The sequence below is a fragment of the Corvus cornix genome, chromosome 3 (genome assembly GCF_000738735.6).
Source record: "Corvus cornix cornix isolate S_Up_H32 chromosome 3, ASM73873v5, whole genome shotgun sequence".
NCBI classification, from domain to species: Eukaryota; Metazoa; Chordata; class Aves; order Passeriformes; family Corvidae; genus Corvus; species Corvus cornix.
In genome coordinates, this window is record NC_047056.1 from 6,673,663 (window position 1) to 6,696,478 (window position 22,816).

The 22,816-nt window shown below is 46.3% G+C and overlaps 1 protein-coding gene across 2 annotated transcripts in view; it reads left to right on the plus strand.

The window, feature by feature from the left end:
- The first annotated feature begins 11,657 nt into the window (after positions 1–11,657).
- The window catches only part of ISM1 (isthmin 1), a 39,063-nt gene continuing 27,904 nt past the window's right edge, over positions 11,658–22,816 (plus strand). The window contains exon 1 of one of the 2 annotated variants that reach the window (XM_039569938.1): positions 11,658–11,842. In XM_039569938.1, the coding sequence (XP_039425872.1) occupies positions 11,711–11,842 (132 nt within the window). In that variant the 5' untranslated portion in view covers positions 11,658–11,710. The remainder of the gene's footprint in view (positions 11,843–22,816) is intronic. The other variant, XM_039569939.1, reaches the window with a different exon arrangement.

Consider the following 22,816-nt stretch of genomic DNA (forward strand, 5'->3'; position numbering starts at 1 on the left):
CTCAAACCAGAACTGTTTGTGGTCCTACTGCTTCCAAGAGGACTGCCGTGTGTTTACTAGAGACAGAATTAAAGCTGCCATACTTAATGCATTTGTAAAGATACTATAGGTTTGATAACCACAAAAAGGAAACAAACCAGAGCAATTTAAACATTTACAGATTCATTTTCCCCCCAAGATGGTGTCCAGTTTAAATCAGTTTATCAGTCATATAACACACGTGAGTGTGCTTGGGATTCTTGGGGCAGGCTTCAGGCTCAGCACCTTTAATCATCGGGGTTTTTTTGTTATCTAATGAATCTACAATCTGCAGTTTGAATTTCACACACATCCATTTGATCTCTTCAGACCTAATGTCTCTAATTGCATTATTAAGCAAGAATGACCATGCCTTCCAGTCCTTTTATATCCTGTATCTGGTTTACACATACATTCTCCATCTATTTCAGTCGGGGAGTATGAGATTTTTTTGTCGAAACTGTTGAATCAGTGAAAGCCCTAACAAAAGTGAGATTAACAACGAAGGGTGCTTTATACTGGTATAGATTATTCCTGCAGATTGGAACACACTTTGTTTGCATCATCTCGACCTTCAAGGAGGGGGCAGTTACACCCCAGTTATACCAGTTTTAAACTTGAAGAATTAAACTGATGTGAAACCCCTGTGTCCTTTAGCCTCAAGGAACAATTGGGAGTTAAAAGGGCAGAAATCAGATTTCAAGAATGTAGGTAAATGCATGCTAAAACCTAGCATTTAACATGAAATTATGTCTTAATGGCATTTTAACGTGGTTGGAAGGGGCACAATACTCGCTACAAAAGGCAGGAAATTCAGAGTTATCACCTGTGCCCCATCACCTTCTGTGTGCTGAAACTGCTGCTCTTTGACACTTACAGGTTTGGCTGCCTCTCAGTTGTCTACACAGCCCAGTTTCTGCAGCCTCCTCTGACAGGGGTGGCCTCCAAACTCTGGGTGCTCTGCAGCAGCAAATGCCACCATGGGTGACACCCCCAAATGCAGCTTTCAGGCCTCCTTGAAGCTGGAGTGCTCAGAGCTGAGGAGCTGGGAGTTAAAATCTGCTGCTACTGGTATTTACCTTCTGCTTTGGAAGCCCTTTGACTTCATTATTTCCTCTACACGTGTCATCGTTAGCAATGCCAGTTAAAAACCATCCCACTAATTCAGTACACTCAAGTAGCTTGAAGGTTGAAGGGTTTAAGGAAAAAAAAGCGATTGTGAGATTCATGGTGAGAGCAGAACAGCGGTAACAGTCCAGGCTCTAACTACCACAGCCCCCCCAGAGATTAAATACACAGCCAAAAGCTTAAGTGTAGCCCAAATTCGGCGCAGCTCCAGGGGATTAGAGGCAGGTAAGTATGTGAGGACAAACTCTGGCTTGCTGCTTGGCAGGGACAGGGATTTGGAAACCCAGGCCATCGCCACATCCATGAAAATCAAAGGACAGCAAGCAGGAGACAAAGTGCTGTTCTCTTCGAAACAAAGAGCTGCCAAAATGTTCATGTCAGGGATTTTTTTCTCTTCCTTTGGGCAGGCACAGCTGGGTTGCAGCCGAGCAGCTCAGGACCTCACCCCCACCCAGGGACCAAAACAGAAAGTGCAAAGATGGGCACGTGTTTAGGGGAGCTCTGTAAACACAACCCCTGCACACAAACTGTTAAGTATATTCAGGATTTGGAGTTTTTGCTTTGGCATCTCGTTATGTCCTTTAATGAAACTACTGGCAATGAAGTAGTCATTTTTTTTCTTTGGTTTCAATTTCTAAAAAGCATAATTTCAGCAATTTTTCTCTCTTCTTACACACACACACGAATTGCTTTAGACAGGAAGAAATTGCTTTAGACAGGAAGAATTTTCTAAACTGAGTTAGACTTGAATCAAATAATTGAAAACCTATTTTTAAAAAGCACTGTGGTACTTTGCATTCTTAAAAAAAATTCTTGTATTCCCAATTGTTTTTCAGTAAACTTTCATCGGTCTGTTTAAAGTTCTGCAAGTGTGAATATTCATATTTCAAACATCTGGCTTGAAAATCAAGCATTTCAGCAGTACTACGTCCCCCCTTACTACAGAATTGTCAGTAAAACTTCAGCAACGACCAACTCGTTTCCTCACCAAGGGGCTGGTTCTGCCTTATTCACACAAATAGGCTTTTTTCCCCCATTGACCGGAATGGGAGCAGAATCCATCCTGAAATAGTAGTCCCCCTGGTTTAAGCCATGACAAGAGACAAACAAATAGACCCTTTGAAATTAGTTTCATCTATTGTGTCCCATTTGTTCTCTGAAGCAGGTGTCAATTGAATCTTTTCCTGTCTGTCTGCGCTTGAAAAGCAACATGTTGTAGTTAAACCCACTTGTAAATTGTATTTTACAGAAGAACTGCCCCAGGGATCTACTAAAAAGCTACTTGAGTTTAAGAACCAGAAGTCAAAAAAGGGTTAATTTGCTTTCCTGGCCTCCTTCTCTCCATTTCTCGTTCTGTTTCAAGTGGTTTCTTGTTTAAAAAAGTTCTCTCTACTTATATGTCTCATACTGTATATGTCTCCATATACAGTCAAAAGATTCTTCATGCACAGGGTCTGATCCTGCCTGGACTGAAGTTCATTTATTTGTAAATCATGGGAAAGAATTTCCTTTTATAGTGGGCCCAGCCACAAATTTCCTATTTTCTTGAGCCAACAATGTTATCAACCACCTGCTTTGTGGCTCTAGGGCTAGAAACTGCCTCATAGTTTTTAATCTAGTGAAAAGGCAACTCTGGAACTAAAACTGCAAGAAGCTGGCCCAGCTGCCCTGCCAGCTGGTCAGGTTTTCTGGTTGGCTATCCAGAAAAAACCACCAGCAGCTTCCACAGCAACAATAAGCCCACACACCTCACATTTTGAAAGAATGACATTATGTGTAAGAAAATGCACTGGAAATGTATAAACTGTTATGTGATATAGCTGCATGAAATGAACAATGTTACAAAGGCTTGATCAGAGGGGGGCTGTGCTGTTTACAGTGACGTGTGCCCCTTTTTTGTAGCAGTCTTTCCAAACCCTCCCACGAGGATTTGTGTAGGATTGCACCGCCTCCTGAAGCCAATTCCAAGTGCACAAGGATGTTACTAATAAACAGAGAAGAAAAATCTTAGTTGTTCTTTAGCAGCAAGTAACTGTCTCGCGCAGCAAGGTGGAGCTCCAGGTATTGCTTTTTCCATGCTGTTTCGTTTCACACTTGCTGTTGTCTTCAGGGTACTAGAGGAGTGAAAATCTTCTACAGACAGGCCAGCTGCCTTGAATGAACACATACTTTGATCTTCAGTGATTTCCTCAGCTGCAGGCACCGAAGTGCTGCACAAACCGCTCTCCCTCCATCTCTCCCTCTCTCTGAGTGCTGAGCACGGCTGTAAAGCCACCACAGCCATGTAGAGAGGAGCCTCCAGCCAACCTAGACCTGTGTCTCCAGCCAACCACAGCATTTTGCCCAAAACTTCTGCTTCTGACAGGATCAGGAGAGATGTTTGTGTGATTTCCCGAGAGCCTGGTGAGTGTCTGTGCTCCCTGTCTGCTATTTACTGGCATGCGCCAGTCAGGTTTCTGCAAAGGCTCTCTGGGCACCTTTCTGCAGCTTCTCTCTGTGCTCTGACCATCTCATTCAGACCCACTCAGACTTCCACCATTCCACCATGGACAGTAGGTGAAGCTGTTGTTATCCAAACTGCACCTGAGAGCACCAGCAATGTGCACATTTGTTTGCCAGACACCACACTGGAAGCCGGGTAGCAGAGAATGGTTTTCCTAGAATTAAATACTTTCGATGAGAGATCCCAGATTCTGTTTTCTTTCTCCATTGCCTTATTTGACATAAAGTCATTCCCCTTTAAAAGCATGTTTCCAGTTATTCCTGTCCTCTCCTAGCTGGGACATTCCCCAGGGAGTCCCTCACTATTAGGTGTTGTGATTATTATTGTAGGTACTGGGGTATCGCAGACATGGGCACTGCTATGAGAAACACTGCACCAAGGGAGAACACAAAGTACTTGGACACAGCCTGTACTTTTGGAAGAAGCATCTAATCCAGCTGCCCATCCTTAGTCCAGGAGAAATTAATCTGACACCTCAGCAACTTAATAAAAGCATGAAACACATTTGCTGGTTTAAATTATTTCTTCACCTGCTGTAGTAACTCTGAGCCTATTCTCGCTGTTTCCTTACAGCCAAATGCCTTTGCTGAGCATCTTGTCACAATCCCTACAGAACAAAGATTTACTTCCCATAAGAGCTTTTTCCCTGCATTTCAGAAAAATGTATGTTTTAAAAGACCTGTTACAGATCATTGAGATGTCTCTGCAGGGAATACAGCATTTGTCATCAGGCTCAGACTGGGGGTACCAAGGGCACTCAGAGAAAGAGGCAAATGGCAGGGAAAGAACTTGCCCTCACTCTCCATGTTTCTGCCACGTTTGTTGAACAAAGTCCTTCTCTAATGACAGGATTGCACCATTTTCCTTCTATGTCAGCTTTGGTGTGCAGTGTTTATCTGGAAACATTTGCTTTACAGAAAAGAATGTTTGTCATTAGTACTATTTGGTTCCTGTGCACTGGCTCAAAACTGAGCTGAGAAACTTTAGTGTAAATTCAACAATTGAGTATTCAATTACTGAGCATTAGAATATGCAGGTTTCAAAACCAAATGTTTCACTGATGTGGCATAATTTTGACTTGACAAAGCACTGCTCAAAGATGTTAGGAAATACAAAGTGTTGGCTATCAAGCAGAGGAACTGACTGAGCAAAACCAATAAAATAAAGCCCCTTAATCCCCTTTCCAGGAGGTATAACCAGACTAGGCGGATCCTTACCTCTGCCAGTGCAGCAACTCCCTAACAGGAGTTCAAGCCACTCTGCACAGGCTGTGCTAAAACACCCAAGTGAAGCCTGGTGGTACTTAAAACCTGAAGCCATCAAGAAATTAGCTCTATTTTCTTCCCCTCTGGGAATGAAGGTCTTCCTGCAATGGAGACAGATGAACTCTTCTTTTAGGAGACAAGCCTTCATTTCACCCACCATTACAGGATTCACTGTGAAATCTTCCTTTTCATTTCCTGCTGCAGAGCTGTCCTTCAGCCTCAACTGGCCTTCTGGTCCTTCTATTATTATTATTGTTGTTGTTGTTGTTGTTGTTAATTTAAGTTTCTGATCTCCAGAGTCACAAAAGCAGTCTTGAAAAAAAGCCAAATGCAAGCCAATAATGTGATATTTTCCCTGCGGAAGTGAAGGGTTGGAAACCATAGGTGCAGAAGGTGTGAATCACTCTGTTTATCTCTATTTCTTTCTTTTTTTTAACTCTCAAAAACGCTGGCTGCTACACTGCTCAGCATAGGACAAGACCTGTCAGAAGCGATCAGGAAATTCAAGCCTCAGTCAAACAACACCTTAGGGTAATTTGCAGCTTTTTCAGCCATCAGCTGTGCCAGGATCACCTCCTTCCTCTGCTCTTAGCTCCCACCAGACCTGTTTGGGTACTGCCGTGCACCCACAGACTGCGTACGCTCAGGGTGAGCTGCAGCGTTACTTGTTATTTTATGTATTAATTTGAATGTAGTGCTAAATTCGGCTGAGTCAGGTTAGTGGATAAGCCAATCTAATGGCTCACTGCTGCCAAAACAGGGGGCTGCCTCCCTGCTCTGGGCCAGGGGGCCAGCTCTGCCACATGGCTGGCACTGCTGCCAGAAAACCACCGGGAGCCAAGGTGACTCAACCAGGAGTCAGATCCTTTACTCCATTTGTAGCACTCAGCTCCACTACACCAACTCTGGCACTTCTGCAGTGCTAAAACTCTCTTCCGAGGAAAAGCATTTGCTGGTTTCACTGTATTTCTCCAAAGAGGCAAAAATTGCCTTGTGGCAAACTCTTGTGAAAGTCAGCAGAATTTAGAGTCTTTGGGCACTTCTGAAAAACCTTGCCAGCATGCTAGTTCCCACAGTCCCGTACTGCCACAGCTTGGCAAATACTCCAGTGCAGTTGCACATGATCAGTACAAAAATGTGCAGCATATTGAAAAGTGAAAATGTGGCAGAGTGTAAAATAAACAGAATTTGGTATTAAAAAACCCAACCTAACTGTTGGGAGACTGGGCTGGACTGTTTTCTCTCTTTTCTCCATTTCCATATTCCATAATTCAGACTTGTTATACATTTCCAGATTGGCTTCAAGTTTTAATAAAGTGGCTGCTGAATTTCCAGCCTGTCACACAGGCACTGCAGAATTCAGAAATCTTGACCCCAGCTGGTGGCAAAATATGTAGACGGGAAGGAAAGCACCAGTCTAGGAAAAGCAGGAAAACGGAGAACGCTAAGCTAATCAGTCCTTTTAAAGAGAGGGTGATTACTATTCAAGTAGTAATTTACTGAGATAAAGGAACCATGAGTCACAGAGAGACTTAGGTTGCCTGCAGGGGAATGTTATTCTTTTTTCTTTCCTTTTTTTTTTTTTTAAGAGAAGACCCTTGTGTGTGCATTTGCAGCTTATAGTTAAGAGGTTGGATCTAGAAGCTAATCAGCCATTCTGTCTCCTATCTGCTGATCTGCTGGCGCTGGGGGAAGGGGAATGTGGGCAAACAGGCATTAAATTCCACCGGCAGGCTACGGGAAGGTATTCCTTGATAAGCAGCATCCAAGATGATGAGCCGTAAAGCAAAGCCCCTGTGAGGAAGCAGGGGAAGAGGTAGGGAAAGCTTTAACCATCTGTCTCAGCCCAGCCTTGCTCAATGCTTGCCAGAGCAGAGGTCACCACCAACAATAATAACCCTGGAGAAGCCAGACGTATGCTTTCCATTCACCAATAATCTACAAAGCGTCTTAGGGTGAAATCCTGGCTCCTCTGAAGTCAATGGGAGCTTTGCCAACGACTTCAGTGGAGCCAGGTTTTCATCCCTGATAAATTTAAAGCAACCCCCAGGCTTAAAGATGAAACAATGGCATCCTGGAGAGTGGGTGCAGACTGAGGACCAGCAATGCTTCTCTGAAAAGCTGTCAGATCTTACAGACAGGATGCCTCCAGAGTGCTGGAGCAATGCCAGGATGGACAGTAAAGGGCTAAAGTGGACAATCAGGTAAACACCAATAATTTTTAACTGCTGGGACTACTTCAGTATAGGACCCCAGTGAGTCTTGATGCTGAGACATAAAACCCAGTGGTCCTTTTCACTTCTGAGATAAAGCATACAAAGTGAGTTATGTTGGTTTATATTATATCATACTAATTTTTTTTCTCTCCCCTCCTTATCCAGAGATTCTCATGTTGGTCTAAAAGGTTGTCACCTGGTGGCACTCATCCAAAGAGAGGATTTTTTACACTTGACCAGGTACAATTAATGAAATGGACTGAAATGTTCATTTCAGTCACCAGGACCACCCAGCCTCTGCAGTGTGCTGTGTCTCAGTTAGGCAATACTTCATTTTTCAGGACTCAGCACCAAGTGTAGGTGCCTGCACAGTGATGAAGAGGGTTGACCCTGGGCAGTGTGGTGGGACAGTATGTGGCGTGGTAAGCTGTGATGGCCACAGCAGGAGACAGGAGCATCACCATCAGGACATGCCAGTAGGGACATCACAAATTCAGCCCTGGACAGAGAGAGTTTCTTGGCCTGGAGCACTGAAGGTGGCACTGGAGTGGCATTTTTGTTGGCAGGCTGGTGTAAGGGAGACCATGGGCCCTTCATCCTGCAGTGTCACAGCTCCTGAAACACCTCCCGGGAGAGTGTCCTCACCATGCGGTGGGGGCTGCAACATGGACAGACACAACCTGCTCCTGAAGCTGTGCAATGAGGAACGTGGGATCTGTGAGGCATGAGAGAGGCAGGACATCAGAGGAGCTCCCACAGCTTACTGACTGCCCTCACATGAGCTGAGCTACACCACCTAACTGGGCACTATGGTGGTCATCAAAGAGCTTGGGCTCATGGCATTTTCCCTGGCACTGGCGAGGAGCTGGGAGTGCACAGGAGCTGAGTCTGCCTCTATCACTGAAGGGAAGAGAAATGGAAGGTAAAAGCTGGAGGTGGAGGGGTGAGGTGTGAGCTGTGAACCTTCACAACGAAGGAACTATCACCTCTCTTACCCCAGCACCATTGTCAGACCCACTTGGTGATCCACCTCTCTGCTGAGTGCCCATAACCATATCCCAGGAGCAGCAACCCCCTCAGGCTACCGATGGATTTCCTCCTCCTGGTGAACCCTGATTTCATTTTCCAGGGACTAAACAGTGGCTGCTTGAGCAAGTGTCCAAACAGCTGGGAAGAGAGAACTTTCCCCTTTGCTTTTAAATCCATCTCCCCTACAGGTCGTGATTCAGCTGTCTGGATTCATCGATGAAGTCATGTGCTGATTGAACAGCGTTTGTGTCTTTAAGCAGGCTTCTCCAGAGCACATGTGCACACTCCTGCCTGCCTGCCCTAGACAGCCACACAGGGAGCAGTGCCACACCCAAGTGCTGCTTTTACACCAACTTTTTCCAGTGGGAAGAGGCTTTGGTTCCTCACTGCCTTCCTCTCACAGCTAAGAGCAGCACTGCTCTGTCCCTCCCCAGCTTTGCACAACAGCTCAATGCATTAATGTGCCACGAGGAGACGCACACCAGTACAGGCCCATCTCATCTGGATTAAAGATGTCTTTTGGTTCAGTTTCGTAAGGCAAGGGAGAACTTGCACTACCCAGAGCTCGGCAGCAGACCCGTGTGTGTGTTTTTCACCAGACTGTCACTCCGACTGTTTCGCATTACGAGCCTTCAGTCTTGCTCTGGCAGTTGATTTGTACTATTAAGCTCTGAAATACAGAACTCATGCGGCCAAGTTTCCACTTTTCTTCAACAGCTGGGACGCACTGACAGCCACTAGGTATGACCAGACTTTGCTAGACCTGGAGGACACTTGTGCCTCTTGGCTGCTAAGCCTGCCTCCTGTAGCTGCCCTGTTTCTGCTCACTGCCACCAGGATCACAGCAATGGTGGCAGGAGGAGAACCCAGGCCAAGAGATGACAGCTGAAGTACATCAGTGTTTTTATCTTCTCAATATTTTGATTAGCCCGAGGAATTTTTGGGTTAAAAAAAAAAAGGCACCACATTTTTAAAAAGCCACATGATGGTCCACAGGCTGTTATGACTTTTTGCTGTATCAATAGCTCCAAATGGTCCCCCGTGTCACCGAGAGCATCAGTGCCATACCGGGTATTTTTCAACAAGTGATTTCACAAGATGGGATTTGCACCTCTGATGCACTCAGGGCAGATCCACAAGAGTCCCTACCCTGCACAATCATCTATGCTGATCATTCCTACTGCACTGCTAACATGGAACATGTTTGTGGATTTTAAAATCCTTAAATCTGAAGATTTGGGGTTTGTGGCTTTTGGTCACGTCTTTAATGATACCCCAGTGCAATTATTTTAACCATATTCTTGCCTGATTCCTGCGCAATCATTGACAGTGGTTATCACTGGAAGGGTACGAGACATAATTCTGACTCATTCATGATCACAGCCTTCAGATCCACCAAGACCTGCAAAAAACCTCCCATGAGCTCTGATTCTCCTCATGCCCCAAATGTGCCCGTTTTCCAGGTCAGGCACACTGCAGGCTAAGGCTCCCATGATGTGCTTTGGTCCTGGCACTGCACGCTGGAAGAACATCTCACCCTTACCTTGCAGGAACCCTGTGGAGGACACCAGTCTCCCAGTGAAAATGTTTTGGACTGGGGGATACTTTTTCCCCAGTTTGCCCATTTAGACATTTTAGACCAGTTCAGCCTCCCAGCTGTCACACACTCACAGATTCTTCATATCCTCATTTTTACACATAACATTCCCAATTGTGTAACAACAACAACAAAGATTCCAAAACTCCCACTTTTTGTTAGGTGGCTTTATTTATGCTTCACCTTGATTTGAGCTGTGTTTGTTCTTGTTACACTGAGCTGCATTTTGAGCACTCACAAAGTGGTCCAGCTCCCTCAGACCGGATGCTGAGATACTGACTTACAGCAAGTGATAATCCAACCCTCATTTTCACATATTTTCAAGTCCACATTACTTTTAAATTTGAAGGCCTCCCATCTGAGAGAGAAAGCTTCTTCCACTGTACTGACACAGTCAGCAAACAAGAGGAACAGTAAGGAGTGTCAAACGCCAGTGGAGTCCCACCAGGGATGCACAGACCAGCTGAAAGGGACGTGTCACTCCAGTGCAGATCCATCCCAGCCGAGCAGAGGTGGCAGTCGGGACGCAAGGTGCAGCCGTGTGCGGGATGGGGTGCGGGTGCAGCAGTGGGGTGTCCTGGCAAAGCAGGGCATGCAGAAGAGCAGGTCGGCACAGGGAGGAGGGGAGCGAGGTGGGGGGGACGACTCTCTAGGCTGGAGCAGGAGCTGCAGAGAGGGCGAAGGAAAAGGGGGGGAAGCAGGGAGGGAGGACAGCAGGGGAGGGAGGCAGGGCAGTATAAAAGCATCCGACACGTACCTCTCCCGACACAGAGCGAGGGGGCGAGAAAGTGGGTCTGGAAGCAGCAGCAGCAGCAGCCAGGAGGAGCGGCAGCCGCTTGCAAACACGCACGCACGGTGGCAGGAGAGAGTGCGGCGCTGCCCCTGCCAGCCCTAGGGCACTGGAGGGAAGAGAGGAGAGATGGAGCCAGGTATCCAGCTCCCCGGGAAGACAGCGAGCAGCTGAAGCTTTTTGCAGCCTCCCGTCCTCCGCCCCCGCTCCCATTTCCCACGGCTAAGCCAGGGGGTAGAAAGGAGGAGGAGGAAGAGGAAGGGGAAGGGGGTCGGGGGAGGGAAGCAGCAATCTGCTCCTTTTTCCCCGGGGAGCTCGCAGCCGCCCCGTCGAGGGCTGGGAGCCGGCGGGGGTCGCGGCGCGCCCCGCTCCGTCCGCCCCGCACGGCGAGGGGCCGGGGCAGCGCGGGCCCGGCGGGGCGGGCAGGGCAGGGCGACGCCTCGACGGGCGGCCGGAGGGGAGGGGGGAGCAGCGGGGCGGGCGAGGACACGGCGGCGGCGGCGGGGGAAGCTGGTCCGGGGGCCACCCCCATCCCCGCGCGCGGAGGGAGGCGATAGCCCCGAGCTCTCTCCTCCCCTCGGAGCGTCCCGGCTTCCCCGCCATGTGAGACTCGTCCCCAGCCCCCCCGCCTCGCTCTGCCTCCCTCCTCCCTCTCCCTCGCACACACGCTCCCGGCTCCCCCCGTCCTCGCAGCGTCTCCCCGCCGGCCGCCGAGCCCCGCTGCTCTCCGCCGGCCGCGGCTCCCCGAGCCGGTGGGGGTTCGGCCGCCCGCTCCCTCCCTCCGACGGCCCGCGGTGCCTCTGGCTTGCAGGGCTGCCCGCAGAGACGCCGCCGGCCGCGGGTACCTGCCGCCCGCCGCCGGGCAGCGCTGGGACTCTGGCCGCCGCCGCGGCATCCCGCCCCGACGTGGCTCCGCCGTGGTGTGGCGGCCCCCGCTGCTGCTGCTGCTGCTGCCGCCGCTGCCCCGCGCCCGCCGCCCGCCCCGCCGACGCCGAGAGCGGCGCGGTCCCCGCCGCCCGTCCTGCGGCTCCTGGGGCCGGGGCCGGGGTCGCCCCGGCGGCGGCCCCGGCTGCGGCGGCGGCGGCGGCCGCCGCGGCTCCTCCTCCTCCTCCGCCTCCTCCGCGGCCGCCGCCGCGGGGCCCTAAAGCCGCTCGGCTCAAGAGGATGGTGCGGCTGGCGGCCGAGCTGCTGCTGCTGCTGGGGCTGCTCCTGCTCACCCTGCACATCACCGTGCTGCGCGGCGGCGGCGGGGAGCCCCACGCCCCCACGGGCGCCGGCAACTACAGCCAGCGGCAGGTGAGTGCCGCCCCGCCTCCCCCACCACCCTCCCGCGTCCCCCGGGGCCGTCGGGGGCGGCCGGGCAGCGCGGGGCTGGCCGGGCTGTCGGGAGCCGGCGCCGTGCACCTGCCCCGACCGCTTCCTCCTCCTTCTCACGCCTCCCGCGCCTGTCCCGACCCCGAGGGTTCCCCCGCCCGAGGGCTCTCCCCGGGCGCGCACGGGGTGTCCCCTGCTCCCCTTGGCTTTACGCTGTCGTGGGCAGCGGTGGCAAAGGCAGAGCTGCTCCGGCGCCGCGGTTCGATGCGGTGCGGGAGGCGTCGGGGCGGCTCCCACGCGTGTTCCCGCAGCGGACGACGGCCGGCGCACCTGAGAAGTCTGTGGGGCAGGCGAGGGATGGAAGCAGCGGTGTCAGGCACAGCATGTCCCACCCAGGGCACCCCTTCGTGAGGGCACAGCAGTCCCCTCAGTGAGAGGGGAACAGATAGGTGTATGGTCTCGGGAAATACTGGAACAAAATGTATGGCTTTCCTTGGAAAGCGTCAAGAGACAGGCTGACAGCCCTGAAATAGGCAAGAAACTTAGGGTGATAAGTGCTTGTGATGTGAAGGACAGCGCTTGTGACCCAGCCAGCCTTTTCCAGTCTTTTGAAAGACTTCTCCCATGAAACCAAACGGTGTTTTATGTCCTACAGAGGTAAAAGACTTTTTTTGTTCTGTTTCAGTGTTTTTGCAGGTGATTCTTTTTATTCAGTATCACATGTTGCCGTTCATTTATAATGGTTGGAGACAGCGATCAAAGCTGCAGAATCACCAACATCCCCAGACAAAGCTTGTAAATCTCTGGTCAGTTGCATGTGCCCTGACCAACTCTTTTCTCCTGTATCCAAGCGGTAAAAGAAAAATCATCTGCCAAGTCCCACGATGAACTGACAGAAAAATATCTAATTATTGTCACCATAAATTTATGTAAACCCTCCCTCGTCTGGATAAGACTCATAGCACCAGCAGAGTATAAAAGCACAAGGAGAACTAAGGAGAGTGCAGGCTGTACTGATCACTGTATGCGTGGGATCCCCAGCTGGTGGTCCACCAAACGAACCCGCTAGCTACAGGAGGGAACCCAGAGCTGCAGGCTCAACATCCCAGTCACAGCCTGCAGTCAGGTCCCCCTAACTCAGAAAACCTCCTGCTGAACTTGGTGGGAGTCCTGCTTGGGAGTGCTGAGCCGTGCACTTTGGTAAGGCCCCACTGTGCTGTCTCTGTTCTGAGCTGCAGTTTTATCACCGGCTTGACATTCCAGGATGGTTTTTTTTTTTAGTATCTGCAAGATTTCTGGTAATAATGTTTTATAAATTATGCTTTCTTTCCTCATGGGCACTGGAAATGCCTTTTAAAAGGATGTTCCTTGGAAAAGTAAATTTGGAGAGGTTTTTTATGAGGTGTTTGCTATCATTAGAATAAACCTGAATTTGGCTTTTCTTGACAGGCTTGTAACATAATGAGAGAAACATCTGGGCAAGTGGGAACTCTGGGTGATGCCATTTCCCTGAGGAGCTCCTTTTAGAGCACTATTGTAAGGTTAGGGTGAAACAAGAGGAAAATCATCTTCAGATAATTATCCTGGATTATTATCATTGTAGTTGGCTGTCTCATGAAAATTTGTAGCTTGTTGACTTCAAGAACTTTTTTCTGTCCAGTGATTTTTTACAGATTACCTTAATAAACTCTGTGCCTTTAAGCACTGTGATAGCTTTAGCAGTTCATATTTTCATGTTTTGCCATTTGTAGAATTGAAATTTTTATATACTTCCCAACTGAATTGATTCTGCAGTTATGTATTTGAGAGACTGTGTCTGTACAAAACATTATGGGGGGAAAGGATATTGATTAGAGCAATTGGTTAAACAGATGGAAGTCTATCAATTTTTTTTGTTTTTATAACTTCCAGGGATTCTATTGCTAGCTGGATTCTATTGCTTTAGAAAGTTGCACTTAAGCAGGCAGATACTTCCATTCAGAGCATCACAACGTAAGATCTCAATGGGAAGTCTGCACTGGGATCTTCTGATTTTGACAGGTTTTAGGCTGTATCGTGGCATGTGCTGAAGTGAAATGCAAAATCCTGGTGCACTGCACTCCCAGGGAGAGAATCGGAGTGGGAAACAAAACTGCACAAATTCAGACTTAGAACTATCTCTCAGGGTTTTTCTGTCTTGGTAGGTCTGTGGAGAGGAACGATTGTGAGAAGTGAGTATGTCAGTGTTGCATTTGATGAAATTTCGTTTGAAGAAGTGTGGCAAATCCAGGAAAGAGTAATCTTTGCAGCAACTCTTTATAGATGTCTTTCGACATGGCAAATTTGTATCAAAAGCCCCTGGCTTTTGATTATCAAACCTGGGATATGATCTGTTAGGACTTACGCACTCTGCACAAGTGAGGTGGTCAGAATTGGGTCCTTTTTACATAAAACGGATTCAGGAAGAATCCTTAGTAATCTTAAAATATTGTTGGAGATTAAAATAGTCTAAAACATTTGTAAGCATTTGAAGTCTGATTCATTAAGGGAGGAAGAGCTTCTCTTTCTCCCATCCCTTGGTCCATCAAATGAAGGAAGGATTTTGTAAGACAGGTTTTGATTTCTTTTGGTATTTCAGTTGGGTTAACCCCTGCAATTTATTAGACTGAGAGATGAAAGAAATATAGAAAAAAACCCCTTCCATCCTAAAATTAAACAAGTTATTTTTTCCTCCCTTTTGTTTTTCCCCTTTGGTGCCCTTCCCCAAGCTGTGTGTGCCTCCAGAGATTCCAGCGATTGTCTTGTGCCGCTGTGACTGGCTGTAAGGGAGCAGCAGTGAGAAGAAAATCCTGTTGTATGCCTGTGGTGCTCTTTGGGATGGGTGAGACACAAGCCCAGGCTCCCTTGGTTCACTGCTGCAGCAATGGTTGCTGGACCTCTGCGTGGCTGCGGCTTCATGCTGCTGTTAGAACTGGGTCGTGGCAGGGCAAACTAACACAAAATGGGAAATCCACACTGGAGTTGTAAAATAGCTCAGAGTCTTGAGTTATGAGAGGGAATCAACCTTGTGTTTCTCAATCAGATTTCATTCCCCTCCTTCCATCTCTTCCAATGGGGAAAAAGAAAAAGGAAAATTGGGGAGGGGGGAGATTTTGTCTGGTGAGAATTCTACTAGGTCTAATTTAATTAGCATCCAGAAGCTGTTGTGCAGCATCCTTATGAAATAAACAAGTACAAACTTTCTTTTCTGAAGAAGGGCAAATGAAGCCATATTAAGAGATGGAAAAAAGCATCTTGGGTATGTTTTTATCTTTTTACATAGTTCTAAAAGGAAGGGAAGCCTTGAACATAAATTTTGGAAGACATTTTTAATACTTTACGATGCTCTAAAATCTGTGCTTTCATTCTGAGAGAAAATATTTCATCGCAAAGTTTATCCCCGTCACTTCTAATTTTTCCATAGCAGGCCTTGCACACCAAGAAAAACAGTGTTCCCACACCAAGAAAAATGACCTTGTAAAATGCAGTAACGGAGCCACCAACAATATATGCCATAGCACATGAACTCAGATTCTCCACTGCGGTACTTGCAGCAGTATTACATTAGCCTGAAACTCGGTAGTTGTGCTTAAAACTGGAGCTGCATAAGAAAACGTAATTTGAAAAGCAGAACAATGCTGTAAACAGATTTTTTTCCTTCTAATCACCCTGCTCCTGCCCTTGCCCCCCTCTTCAATAAGCGTGCAAGCAATTACAGCGTGTCGGAAACGCTCTCTGAGCCCTAGCAGAAGAAACACATTCTGCTGCTTATAAGTGGTTGCACAAGAGTCACTCTCCAAGCTGTGTGAGGAGCCCTTTACAGGGCTGAGCTCGTGATTTGCTCCCAAGATCCCCAGCTCAATGGCATGAGAAGTTTAGCAATGGTGCGCTGTCTGCTACCTTTGCTGGCGTGCATTTCAGCCTTTTCAGGGCTTGTGCGCTCTTGCTGACCCTTGTACAGCATTCAGGCAATTTGCAAAATTATCTCCAGTCACATATGGTGGCATATTTCAGCTTTCTGGCTTCCTCAGTTAAGTAGGACTCAAGCTGTTTACTTTGGGAGTGTTTTAGACTGGCCTTTTTTAAAGCTTATTTGAGCTCTGGAGCTTTAAGTTTGGTTTGCTCTAATAGGAACCGATTGTCTAAGTCATCTTTGAAAACCTGTCGATTCCACGTTCTGCCTTCTTGTTTTCCTGACTGCCCGTAGCCTGGATAAGGTGCCAGTAAGTGGATGTACGTCGTGTATTTACTATGAACACTAAATCCTTCTCTGCCTCAAGAGAAGTTTATACATTACGTGAATAGTTTTCAGAGCAGGTGGCTTGTGAGTTGGGCAGGCTGATTCTCTGCAGCCCAAAGTCTCTCTTGGGGAGGTGGTTCCTCATCGCAGAGGACACTGTTTCATGCTTTTTGGCAGTGACAGTGAAACCTGCCTGTTCTCAGCAGGCTTTTCTGTGTAGGTTCTTAACTGAAGTTCACCCTTTGGCATATGTTCCTCCAGTTATGCACGAAGATTTAGCAATGGCTTAGTCCATGTGCAGTTCATTCTCTCATCTCCCAAGGGAGGGAATTATGTGTGCTCTTTAGTGGTTTTGCTAGTGGGCTGTGGCTTGTTCCAGGATCCAGGGGGAAGGAAGGGTGATTAGCTTTACGTGTACTGCTGCTGCATGCATGGAAGCAAAGGATAAAATGGGAAACAAGGGTGAAGGACTGAGACTGCTGCACTGAGCAGAGGACCATTTTCTGGCATCCATTGCTCCCAGGAGAGATTCTTTCACATTTCAAACCCAGCTCCCAGAAATCTCCAGAAAGTGTTAATTACATTTCTCTTCATACCTATCACTTTGATTAATTTCCTAGCAAACTCAGGTCCTTGGTGGAAAAGAGCTACTATACCTTCAGGGTAGGATGTGGCAAGATTTTTGGTATCTTAGACTACTGCAATAATTCAGAACCGGTATTGAAGAATATTTTATTTAGTTGTGGCTGCAAGGAGCAATGTTAGGCAGGTATGAATGTAACTTCCTGAATTAAATTTTACCAAGATGTTTGGATGAGGCATACTTTGCTAAACATCTCTTCAGCTCAACAGCTAACAGTTACTGCACTGCTTATCCTGGATCATCACTGATAAATACCTGGCATTAAATCACAAGGTGCCTCTCTATTTTGTCTCTGGAACTATAGATCACAGCAGTTTTTTCCTAGTGCTTCGTACTGAATAGTCTCTTTGAGTTATTTAGTTCTGTTTTGAGCAAGATTTAGGATTGTTTTCCAGCTTTTTATAGTATTGAGCTTGTTGTAAGAAAAAAGCAGAGTGTGTGTTGTTCTAAATTCATTCTGGGCCATCACAGTGTCTTCATGTCCATTCCCATGGTCCTGGAGCCAAACACAAAATGCAGTGGCTACTACAGGGAGAGGTCCAGTGACATTCCTTGTTTTGCCTTTCTCTTCTCTCAGTTGATCCTTACCTGTGCTCTAGGGCTGTGTGTGAGAGTGGAAGGGTTAAAGGCAAACCTGCTACCAGGGCCTTGAGCCCTCCAGCCAGATGGATGACTCATGGCAATGCAAGGAGTGGTGGGTTTGAGACTGGCTCGTGGGAAAGTCTAGAGCTGTAGTGATTGCCCTTGGTGAGAGCAGAGGTCAGGTGTAAGTACACAGAGATCCTGGATGGAGCTGCATTGGTACTTTCCACTTTGTTTCATCTAACTTGGACAGCCAGCACTGGTTCTGGAGTAGCTTTTATTTTTAACTCTTTGTTGATCATATAGAGAATCTTGTTCTACACAGGAGGAACACAGTTGGTCATGGCAGCTGCAACAGTGATACAACCACACTGCTCCTGACCCCTTGCTCTTACCTGATCAGCACAAAACTCTCCTTCGCTTCTCCTGCTTCAGTTGCCAGCCCTTAGGTTCAGTAACATTTCCCTGTTCTGTCCTTTCCTAATGCCAGCTGTCCACAAAAACAGGAAGCCTAGAGCCACAGCACTTCTGGTGGCCTCAACAATTTCATCACTGTGTGGTGCTGGTCAGTGTGTACTGTTAGGACCTGCAGGTAGGTAGCTGAGCCCCAGTACTTAAAGGTTCAGCATACTGAGCTGTTTGACACCTTGCTCTCCTGCAGAATTCCTTTGCTGAGCAGACATCTGTTTAACCAATCCAGGTTATGTTGAATGTAAATTGGGAACTGTGGTTTGAATTCAGCATTGTTCTTTTGTCTCTACTCATATCTACTGCATCTCTGTATCAGTAATCAATGCTGAATTGTTCCAAAATGGTGGAAAACACCGTCAAACAATGGAAGAATTGTCGATAAGGTGGAAACACCAGCTGTGTTATGTCACAGCATCTGAAAACTTCATAGAAAGTGAAATGCAGAAGGCAGTAGTATTGATAATGATGCAGACAATGCAGGCTTGGCCTTCCAATGTAATATGTATGTTTGAAAAGCTTTCTGAAGTTGTATGTGATAGAGATGGCTTCTGAAAACCCAGTCATCGGTATGTATTCCAGTGGGAAGAAAAAATCAGTTTGAAAATCTCTAGGTTTTTTCAGATGCACAGATTTGTGAACATTCATGCTTAAGAATTTCTCCTTTGTTTTCCTTTATTATGTAAAAGTGCACATAGTACAAGTAGTGCTAGGAAATAATTTTGCCGTACTTTTCTTATGCTTACATTCTTCTGCATCACTTTAAAATCTTGAAATACACTCATATTTCAAGTATATAGACAGACAATTGAGATGTTTCCTTACACAAGCATAAACCTAAAAAATTGAAGCAATGTAGTTTTGCTTTGTGCTTACATCCTGATTTAGCAGCTTTTGCAGGTTTACCTGTCAGAGTTGGTTGCTTTATGCTCTTCTGTGTGCTTTGCCAGTCTTCCTTGCAAACAGATGTGGTAGTACCCAGTTGTGCCTCATTTGTTCTCTTCACGGTGTTGGGTAGTGCTTATTTGGCCTTTTTGTTACGACTCTTACCTTGCTGTCTGCTTTAAGACTGCACTGCATAAAAACCCTTTGAATTGAATGAATAATGTTCAGTTTTCAGAAAGAAGACTTCTTAAAAGTATTATTTTTCAGTGGTATCCTTTATTTTTCCTTATTTTACTTTTCAGATCTCAACCCAAGCTTATGGATGTTGAGGTTCCAGTATTGTGGTGTAGCTTGTGAGCGATGTGCAGCGCAATGGGTCTCCAGCCTGAATGGAGGCACTGTCACAAATGAATAATGAAGTGTAACTTTAAAGTGAAAAATACAAAGTGCTTTAGTAAAAGGCAGAAGGAAGCGCTCAATGATGCAGTGGTTACTGTTGCGCTTTAAGACCATTGTGCCTATTTTACAAGTTTTAAAAGACAGTAAATGCCAGGCTAAATTCATAGTCCAAAGCATAGAGATGAATAACATTTCCAAGAAACAGCGTAGTGAGCTCATTGGTACATCACCAAGAGCAGAATATTTCCAGTGTTGGTATTTCCATGTACTTTTGATTTGAAATACCAGAAAAAGAAAGAAAACAAAGTAAAATGTAACTTATTATTGTAATAAGGGATGGCTCGCCACAGTGGTCACTTCTGTGGCACTGCAATGCTTGGTTAGAGGAGCTGGTGTGGGCGGTACTGGTAAGCAGTTCCTTTATCCTTTTGTCCTTGTTTTTCAAGTGCTTGGAGAACTCATAGCCATAGGTCATATCTTTTTTATCCTTCTCTTCTAGCAGTCTAACAAGATGAAAGCAGGCCTGGAGTTGTTCACCTCTAAGCCTTTAATGTATGGAGGTGCTCCTGAAGATGAGAGGGGAAAATCAGAGATGAAACCTTTCTCTCACACTCTTGGTGGAGTCAGTGCACATTGAAAGGCAGTATGAGTTCAAACATCCCTTGGCTTTTATGCCTCTGTGCTAGACCTGCATTCTCAGTGTGTTTAAATTGACCTTGCTCCACTGACTTCCACAAAGCAAGACAAGTCAATGATTTGTGTCAGCTGCAGAGCCAAGATCCTCTTGAATATGAATCTTTCACAGCTCAGTTTTTCTACAGAACTGATAAGCACATAGCACATGTCCACCCATATAGACAAGCTGGGCCCTGGTGTGTGGCTTTCTTCATGTTGCATGAATTAATTTCCATCTGTTATGTTTCATTGCACTGAAAAATCCAGGACTGTTTGTTCCACGGTAATTCTTCCTTGAGAAGATTAACATTTCCTCTTTGCCAGGGCTGTGGAGATCGGTTCTCATGACAAAACCAGAGAGTTCTGTGTACATGTCTATAAAAACCAAATAGTGCCCCATCTGTTTCTGCCACTGGGGTTGCTCTAATAAAAGAGGATTTCTCCCCTTCTAAGGAGCAGTTACTGAGTCCATGTTGTCCATGGGACAGGTTTAGCTTCCCAAATGCTCCCTTCAGGCATCTTGCCTTTGCATTCCCATTGGGTTGGGTGCTCAGGTACTGAGGTTGGGCACTCATTTGAAACACTTCCTCTAGTAGAGGAATGCCCAGGAATGCTGAGCAGGAGCTGGGGTCTTTTGTGTTGGAAGAGCTGTGTTGCAGGCTGTGATGAAAAGAGGAGGTGGCTGATGGCAGAGAAATCATAACAGAAATAAGACGGAAGAGAATCTAGTGATAAGACAACTATTTTTTTTTTAAGCTAGTGCTTCAAAAATTAGTTACACAGCTTTGGTATCTTTATTGCATTAGAAGTAACCCAGCAGCAGCAGTTTTTGCCTGAAGAAACCATAATTACTCTACTGGAAGCAGCTGCCAAAGTTTACTACAGATAAAACATAAATTTGCTTGGTTTTACCTGCCATATGCACCAGTGCAGGACTTCGAAATCAGTATGGGGTTGGTCTCAATGTAACATTAGTAACCAGATAGTTAGTAATGTCTGTTTGTACAAGCTACCCAAAGAAACAAAAAGGATTAAGAGTTAAAAACAAAAAATGAAAACCATAGCTGTCTAGCACAGATTCTGTAACACCCTGATTCTATACTCACCTCCTTCATCATGTAAATTGTTTACTCACTACTTAATTTCATAGCCAGAAATTATTCAGCTTCTATTTAGCAACATGATAGCAAAAAACTGTCATGTCTTTCATGTCTATGCTTACAATTCTCTTCTGAAAGTGCCTCTGGAAGTTACCTCAGTAATCAGACTGGAGTTGTTTAAGATGCAGTCTATATATTGGCATTTTGTGCTCCTGATTTTAAGATTCTCTGGACTGAAGAAGTCTATAAAGGATTGCTGCAGAGAGCAGGCTATAACAAAGCAGTTAACAATTCTCATGACATGAATGCTGCCATTTCAGTTTATTTGAATGACACTGGCATTCTGTCTTAAATATATTACTTTTTATTAGTTGGTTGGGGTTTTTTTGAAATCAACTCAATATTAGGCATGGGTATGCATCTTAGCTAAACTATAACCTAGCCAGTCCATGCCTTTTGCCCTGTGAAGTACCCAGAGTTTTTCAAAACATGTAACCACAGTGATATTTTTATAAAGGAATGTTCACCTCATGGGATTTTTTTAAGGTGTTCTATTTTTTTTCCAAGTTACAGCTTCACTTTATTGTACATGATGTCCAATAAAAAAGATATATGTCTGCGATTGGACTTTGAAAAAGGGCCATGGTGCCTATTCCATTTAAAGGGAATGAAGTCAAGCAGTAAATTTGCTGGTCGCCCTTTTCATATTGACTGTATCTTGGCCAGCAGTTGGTCTTTGATGTTGTAACAATAGAGCAAAGGCAGAGGAGGAGGAGGATTAGGACCTCCATAATATAAAAATAAGCCTGCATTCATCATGATTTTTATAGAGCACAGTCCCTGCCTACTGGAGGTTTGCAGTATAGACATAATGTTCTGCAGAAGAGTATGGCAACTTTAACATTTGCAGGTGGTTTACAATTCATCCATCATTAGTCCTACCATTTCTTCTTTATTCAGTTTGTTTAGTTCAGCATTTAACTCTTCCTATCTTGTTATTGCTTTCTACAATAGGAAAGCAGATGTTTGTCAGGACAGAGCTGCTGGAGTATTATTTTCCATAATGGGAGTTGATCATCGTGTTATTTATGAACGGCTCACTGCAGCTGGCCAATAGAGTGTCTACTCCTCACCTTGTGCTTTAGAGTCCAGGCTTTTATGGGGAAAGAACAGGGGGCTTCATATGTGTATGTCTAACATTTGTGAATATACATCTCAAACACGACCCAGGGCAGCCACACAGCCTGTGTCTTCAGGCGCATTGGAACAATAGTGCCAAAGATTTCCAATGAGCTGTGTAGCCTGATAGAGCCCTGGAAATTTTGATATGTATTGAAATGGTAGCAGCACCAGCTCTCAATCCAAATATGCCAGGGGAAATGGGTCATCCATTTCCTGAAAATGTTTAAGGTACCAAGATGTGCTGAGTGCTGGTGGGAGCAGATAGGCTTCAAAATGTGAGCAGACCTTGGAAAGAGGCAAATAATCCATAATGTGCTGTTGTAGCTTTGTGTGTAGCATAGCAAATGTGGAAGGCAGCATGAAAGGAGTGTTCCCAGGGATGCAATGATGGCAGCAGCAATGAGCCTGCTGCAAGGGGATCCACATCAGAAGCCCAAAGGCAGCTCTTAGGAAACCATCTGGGGCTGCATCAGATTAAATTGCTGTACTACACCCAATTCCAGTGGCTCTTGCTTAAGACATGACCCTGAAGTCTCCTGACAAGGCAAAACACCTGGAAGCTTGTCTACCAGACTCCAAAGACACCCGACCCAAGGAAGGGAAGGGGTGGGGGGAAGATGCCAATCCGTGGTGCATTTGACAGTTCAGCACTTGATTTAGGGTTGTATCCTGTGCCTTCTAGGTGTTCAGATTAGACTGGTGAGTTCAAACTCATGAACAAGTCACTGCTTGTCAGCTGAGCTGCAGTAGCTCCTTAGATGTCT